The sequence below is a fragment of the Ptychodera flava genome, chromosome 11 (genome assembly GCF_041260155.1).
Source record: "Ptychodera flava strain L36383 chromosome 11, AS_Pfla_20210202, whole genome shotgun sequence".
Classification (NCBI taxonomy): domain Eukaryota; kingdom Metazoa; phylum Hemichordata; class Enteropneusta; family Ptychoderidae; genus Ptychodera; species Ptychodera flava.
Genome location: NC_091938.1, coordinates 33,819,498 through 33,827,276, shown reverse-complemented (window position 1 = coordinate 33,827,276; position 7,779 = coordinate 33,819,498). Strand labels below are relative to the sequence as shown.

The 7,779-nt window shown below is 36.3% G+C and overlaps 2 protein-coding genes across 2 annotated transcripts; both read left to right on the top strand.

Annotated features, from left to right (window-relative positions):
- The first annotated feature begins 652 nt into the window (after window positions 1-652).
- Window positions 653-2,961, top strand: LOC139144504 (uncharacterized). Its single transcript, XM_070715201.1, has 3 exons — window positions 653-967; window positions 1,365-2,367; window positions 2,833-2,961. Exons 2-3 carry the CDS (start codon window positions 1,456-1,458, stop codon window positions 2,959-2,961), a joined length of 1,041 nt encoding a protein of 346 aa, XP_070571302.1. The 5' UTR covers window positions 653-967; window positions 1,365-1,455.
- A 402-nt stretch (window positions 2,962-3,363) lies between these two features.
- Window positions 3,364-7,503, top strand: LOC139144502 (DNA polymerase III PolC-type-like). The gene is made up of 7 exons (XM_070715200.1): window positions 3,364-3,450; window positions 3,901-4,046; window positions 4,620-5,063; window positions 5,224-5,360; window positions 5,864-6,006; window positions 6,810-6,894; window positions 7,148-7,503. Exons 1-7 carry the CDS (start codon window positions 3,421-3,423, stop codon window positions 7,501-7,503), a joined length of 1,341 nt encoding a protein of 446 aa, XP_070571301.1. The 5' UTR covers window positions 3,364-3,420.
- The last annotated feature ends 276 nt before the right edge of the window (window positions 7,504-7,779 follow it).

Sequence of the window (7,779 nt, the reverse complement as noted above, 5' to 3'; positions counted from 1 at the left end):
GTCCAGTATTCAGCTTGCTATCACAGCCTGTGTATGTGTACCATGCATTTGTTTCAATGACAACTGACTGTCAGCCTGGACTCTAATTAAATTATCACCTAATACATATTTATATATACAGGCTTTATCAACAAACTGAATATTGTGTGTTTGAGCATGCTGTATGGAGACAGCAAGAAACTGCATATATTGCATAGAAATATTGCAAAAATCATCAACAGTTGCAGCTTCTGCCCTGTTACTAGGCTCAAGTTTGGTTTTTTTATCACAAATCATACATGTTTAGATTTTTCCGAGATAAAAGTCATGAAATGTGACAAAATGGTTATAGATTTTGTTAAATTATTACTAATATTACAACAAATGGATGAAATAAAAATGGTATTCATTTTTCATTGAATTACCTACAAAAACTAGGAATTGGAAAATCTGAAACACAAAAGGGAACCGGAAAATTTTCAAGTCCCTCCCCCTGCAGGCAGAGCAAAATTTTCAAGTCCCCCTCTACTACCCCAAAAGTTTTCGAATCTCCCCCTGAATTCCTCCAGCCCCCCCCCTAACATTTTTTGTGAACGCAGCCTAACGACATCTAGATTTTAAAATTCTCGATTCTGTATTACCATGATCAGAGATGGGGCACCGGTATCTTTTCCCTAGTGATATTAGCATAAAATTTGCATAATCTTGTTAGTAACGTGAGTTCAAAGTTCACGTGAAACGCGAGACTTACCTACTGCGCTTGCGTACACAGATGTAAACATAACCTTACTTGAGGCCGGTAGTTGAAGATCGGTGTGTAACTTTTTGTCAAAAGTGAAATTTGGAGAGATTTTGATACCAATGCCCCGAAAACCCAAAAGACAACGTGTGGCTGTCGCTGCCAGTCATTTACGTTGGAGTGAGCAGCACAAGATACCGGGATCGGGAGATGCCGACTTCAGGACTTTGACTTCCGCATCGGAAAGTGGTAAGTGTCGCCCGATGCTTCGCTTCTTTTCGTGTGAGGAAGTTCATTGTGTTGTCATTCTTGGGATGATGGAAGTACACTGTTGTGATGTTTTCAATGTTCCGTGTGGAGTACAAACATCGATAGTATAGTGATTCACTGCACCAATGATGCGATCTGATGTCTATAGGGCTTCGTTAGCTGCAGTCGTAGCTCGCGCTCTCGTATGTTTTCCCCGGGGGAGTATGAGTTGCCACGGAAAAAGGAGATCTCATTTTTCCGTTGCAACCCGTACTGGCCGGGAAAAAAACTGCAAGAGCTGCGACTGCAGCTAGGGCTTCGTCAGTTTTGACAATATTACACCCATCGCATTAGTTGAGACTAAACTTTCTTTCTCGCCATTTCCCATTCTCTCTAGCTCTTGTACCAGACGGACTGGAAGTCAGTGCAGACTCTTCTACTGAAGGGCCCCAAATAGATCAATCAAATAATTCTACTACAATTTTACCATGTCTCCTATTTGCCAATCAAACAAATCCCCATTGCATTACCAATCAGATAAAATATCACATCACGAAAAATTAAATCAATATATTTCCCAAGAAGAATTTTCTTTTCCTTCATCATTAATAAATTCATCTCTTTCAACTCAATCATCTCACAATCCTATCCTTACAACATCAGAAACTATTATTAATTTTGTGGAGCAAACAAACTGTGGAAAATGTCAAGAGGGAAAATTGTGTCATGAAATTGAAAAAAATGTACTGAGATTTAATTGTAATGTTTGTTTTAATCAGATGGAATTGGTCAATGATAAAAAAATTAAGGGGGTGACAAGACCAAGAAACTGGCTGCCCACATACACTGTCATGTCATTTTTAATGTCTGGTCAGTATCACAAAGATTACAGTGATGTGATGGATCTGCTGGGGTTGCCCAAAGTAGCAGAGTCCACATTTGAAATGGATGTAAACTGGCTCTTCCCAGCAATTGCCACACTATGTGACTGGTCTTGCAGTGAGGTGCAGCGTATGGTAAAGGAGCGGGGTGATGAGCACAACTGGGAGGCAGTGGCAGACGGTTTCTATGGAAGCAGAAGAAATGCTAATAATAGTTCATTCACCCTACATGATCTGAAGAGTGGGAAGATCGCCTTCAGAGCTCACCGAACCAAACTTGGCCAGGGACATAATTGGGAGGGAACAAGTGCTGGGGCTGAGGGAGACATGTTTAGTGAAATCTGTCACAGTGTCAAAGCTTCAGGTATCACCATCAGTCGGCTAATTGCAGACAAAGATGCAGCTCTCGGCAATATATTGGTGGAGTTGTTTCCTGAAGCTGAAGTCACTTACTGCAGCAATCATGTTCAGAAAACTCTCTATGGTGAATTGGCAAACTTGTCACAAGTGAAATGTAAGGTAAGATTGGGTTCCTTTGGAAGGGAGTTGGAAACTTTTATGTTTGGAAAGTATGTGGATGATAGAAGCAAAAATAATATTCCTTCGTTAAACTTGATATTTTATTACACCAACACAAATTTCATGATGGTTACATTAGAATTCACTAGGAATTATCTACTTCTGGTTGCAATACAGCAAAGTTGATGTGAGCTTAAAGAATCAACCAAATTATATGAGAAATGTGCAAATAGCGATATGTTACGAATTTACAGTAGTGGTGTGTCAATCAAACAGCAGATTAAGACTACTATCTTTATTTTATTCATCATGTTGTGGATATCTGCACAGGTGCCACTACTCCATTAATTATGAAACCATATAATAGTCAGTCATTGTCTATGGTGTATAATAAGAGATTGTGGTATATGGCTTTGTGAAATACTACAAAAAATATCTTTTGTTACAAATTTTCTTGTTCTACAGTGCAATACCAAGTGCAAACGCTTTACAGCAAAAGTGTTGGATGCATTCAAGGAGTCATTCAATCACTTTGTAAATTCGGAAGACATCCTGAAAGCAGAAACCCGCTCCAGGAATTTGCAGAGGCAGTGATGAATTTTCCACGACACTACTCTGATGATCATTCTTCAGAATGTGCAGATTTCATCCAAAGGTGTGTATCATTGTCAGGATCATTCATACACCTGTAATATAAAGATGCAAGTCTCATAGCTATTATTAATAATATAATGATTACAAATGTCTTCTTACATTCTCCATGATAAAATGTTGTACTTCTACAATGGAAATGTGTCTAATTTACATTTTTAATTTTTTTTTAAATGTTAAAATTATTTTCAGAAGAAAGACGGTAAACTTACAGCACTACAAACTTGTGAATTGTCCAGAACAGTTAAAGAAATTCACAGACATCATGCAGAAAGTAGCTAACAAGCCAGAAGAATCATTAATCCTGCTGGTAAATTCACAACAAATGTTGCTGTGGCCTTCCACTCGCTGGCACTAAAATACAGAGACAAAAGGATTTACCTAGGTCACAAACACTACTGTATGAAGACGGATATGGCAATCTTGCACAAGGTAAAATTGGAAAATACCATCATTAATAATACACTTCAATGTGACATGGGACAAAATCATGGTTTAGCATGTTGAGTGTTTTTTATTGTTTTATTCCTTACCACAAAAAATAACTTGGTATATTACATCTATTGATTTGCTATGAGGGTAACAGTATATGGCTGTCTACCCAAGGGATTGTGAGTCACCCCATATTAACCTGTTCCTCACAGGTGAAGGCTGAGGGGAAACAGATCATTTTGGAGTGACTCACAAAAGGAGACATTCATCATGCTGTTAGTACAGTAAATATTTTATTTGTAATGCATCTCACAGAGTTCATCATTTAGGTATGTTGAATCATTGTCAAACACAAGTGACAATGATTTGACAAACCATATAACAGAAAATAGGCCAATTGTGTTTCAGATATGAATTAAAACTAGAGACATAAATATTTTACTTACCTAGAATATTGGACCAATTTGGAAACTGATGCTGTTCCTTTACTTAGAAGTTGATGTTCCTGAAACAGCAGTTAGAGCAGTATTAGAGCAGCAAAGACAGTGGCGACTAAAGAAAGCAGAGAATGAAAGTCAGGAAGTCATCAAGAAAAGGTATCCTGTATCTTAATGGCACCTTTCTACATTTGTATAATTAGTAGTTTGTCACACTGACATCAAATGTTTGCATTCTACATTGATTTTATTGAGGAATTTATAGGTTCGCTACCCACTAAGGCCTCAAATCATGATCTCACTCAAACAGTATTACTAAAGCATTGTGTGTGTCAAGTATCTCTGGCAATTACACGCATCATCAATTCTTCACTGAATTCTGGTGAATTTCCAAAACCCATTAAAATCAGGGATTGCACACAGCTCACTATTAAGGAAATCAACCCTTGACAAAAATGTTTTAAAAAATAATACAGCAGTGTCAAATGTAATGTGAAGTTGATGCAGAAGTCTGTATTAATTTAAATTAATTTGTATCTGTGCAATGACAGTCTGGCTGCACTCTTTGCTTTTCTACTGATGAGGCTCATACCATTTTAGCAGTCTATAGTTAACACAGCATTTTATTGGGATAGGGCATTCTCTACAAGTGCTCCATGTGATATACAATGTACCTACAGTCTTTTTTCTATTAGAATTATTAGATTAGTGAATTGCATGTCTCAAACACAGAGCTACACAAAAGAAGAACAGGAAGCGTCGCTTGCGGCATGAGAAGACTAGAATGGACAGTATTAGAGCCACTGGTGTGACAACTGTTCAATATGTAGGCAAAAGTATGGCTGTAGATCAGAGTGACAGCAGTGATGAGGATGAGACTGTCATCACTGAAGACAACATGAATTCAGCAACACTTGCTATCACAACCAATTCGTCTAGTACAGTTGCTACCACCAATGCCAGTACTCAAGCTGCAGCAACTTCATCTACCTATGGTACTGGGACTGAAGCTGGAATCAAACAAATACTTTCCATGCAATCAAGGATATTTATTATCTTTGATTTAGAGGGTACTGGTGGAAACACACACAGAGATAGTATCATAGAGATTGGTGCCAGTGCATACATACCCCACAGAATCCAGGATCTGGAAACTCCTCTAGAGTTTCAACTCTTGTTAAGACTTCTGCAAAGATCAAATCAATAGGTTAGTATAGAGTATTAAAATAGCAAAGTTCAAACAAAACTGAAAGTTAATTTAAAAAATGCATGATTATGGAATGGGTCGGATATTTTCACAAGAATAAATATTATATTTCAAACATTCCCTTTCCAGTTGCAATGAAGACAGGTATTTCCCAGGGAATGTTACAGGGCAAACCAAACTATCCACGGCACTACCATCCTTCTTAGATTGGGTGGCCACCCTTGTACAGGAAGTACAGGAAAAATTACAACGCACAATTTATCCAGGCAAGTACACTCACATAATATAACTAAGTTTTATAAATAAATCAAATTATTGATCAAAAGGAATAACAATAAAATTATTTTTTGAGGGCATATTGCTAATCACCACTCAATTATTGTAGTTTGAAGTTTCTTGTGGAATATTATCTTATTGTTCTGCTTATGGAAATGGGCTCAATCACTGGTTCCCACAGCTCAACTCACACTCTATACACAGACGAAACGCATTATTCTTCCATCATTTAACTTTGGTATGTACCAAAAATTGTTCTGAAGAAGAATTCATGTGAACTTTATCAACCAGTGATTAAGCATTATTTAGTGACCAGAACAACATTTATAACATTACAAAACTAAAATAACCAAAATAATGTCAAAAAGAGTGACTTAATCCCTTTAATAATGATGAACAGACTGATTGCTTGGAGATTACTGAATGGATGCTAGGTGCATTAGGTCTGCACTATGTGTCACTGTCATACTTATTAAACATATTTGTCTTACAGTAATGGTAGCCCATAATGGTTATGCTTATGACTATCCTCTACTTTTCAAAGAAGTCCATGTAAGAGGAATGACAGACTTAATTGTAGCCAGGATGAAAGACTGTAATTTGCATTTTGCTGACTCACTGAAACTATGTAGAGAGGTAAGTTGTAGCTGTGTTTATTTTAACATCAGCAAATGTGAACGGCTGGTAACTTTTGAGTTCTTGTTATTTTTTATGAAGTTTTTTGTTTTGTGTTTACTTAGGCCAAGAAAAATATAAGTTTGTTTCTCAACCACACGCTCATCAATCCAGACCCACTGCATCAACCTTTTTTTTCTGCATATTGTCTTCATGTTGTTTGCACATTCTTGTTGGTTGGAGAATGAAAAAAGAGAAAAAACATGTCACTGCATCATTTTTGCAAGATGTCTAGGATGAGACACAAACCTTATCTTTACTTGGCCTTTACAAACACAGATTTTTTGTGTAGGGTCAGATTCAACTACATGTATGGACAAAACTTACCATAGATGGACTGGAAGAGTAGATGAACATCTTATGTGTAAACTGTAATTGAGAAACAATATATATGTACATATTAATACATGTAGGCATAGGAAGGTATTTTTTATTTAAGTTACCGTGGTTAAGGAACATTAACTCGGTCAAAATGGCTTGTAAATAAGAAAAGTGCAAGAAGGCAAACCCATGAAAATCTATTAATACAAATACAACAAAAGAACCAAATTTGCTAATTAACTTTAGATCTTCACATATATGAAACATCACATATGTGGAAATATACTCAGTGTTCTCCCCAGAGCAATTACACAGAGTGGTGCATGTTGCTCTGTACTTTTCGGTAAAAAATAGAAATTCATTACCATAACAATCATATTATTGTCAATAACTTGATTGAAGAGTGATGAACAATTTACAAATTAAGGATTATACTTTTTCAGCTGAAGTCTCAGAATGTACTGAAGACAACCAGTGTATCAATGGAGTCTATCTTTAAAGTTCTATTTCCCAGACGCAGGTATAATGGTGAGTAATGACAGTTTGATGTTGTAGTTCATACATTTATGCACTTGACAGGGCTGTCCCAGTTTTCAAGTATAGAAAGGTACATGCGACAGAATAGGAGGTCCATCGGCTTGTGTGTTGTGTGATAACAATCATTCTTGCAGACAGTGAATGGGAATAACAGGCGGAGACACTGCATTGCAGTACATAGAACATCATAAATCTACTGAAAATAAATGTTACTTACAATACACGTATTGATCTTCTTTTACAGCTCATAGGTCACTTGAGGACACAAGGGCACTGAAAATGATCTTGACCAGCAGAAGGGTGAAGCAGCATCTGCAATGCATGGAAACAAAAAATGTCACAGAAACAACAAACACCTGGGAGAAAAAATACCATCATTACAATGCTGTAACAGCTCTGAAATTAAAATTTGTAGAAAACACTCCACCACACAATTCAGTTATTAAAATATCAAACTACACATACAGTAAATTGGTGGAGAAAAATCTTACATATGAAAAACTTCAAGATTTATATGCACAGGGGTCAACTGTTCAGGATTTCGTCAATAAATTTAAAAGTTTGGGATTTAAAGAGAAAATACAACTAATCAAATTATGAAACATTTTCAAAGGATATCATGATGATTTGATTTAATTCATTTTTATAATTATTTAATTTACATACTTAACACATTTTTTATTATCACTCTTAATTGAACACAGTTTGGGGGCTGATTACAGAATATAATATATATTTTAATAAAATAGCTATATCAATCAATAACCAGTTTCTGTGTTGTTTATAATTGAACATGTCAGTGTGTTTTCATAGGAGACGGCTAAATTTGTCTTCTGACCAAATTTTCAACAGAATGATCCAGTTATAAATATTAGC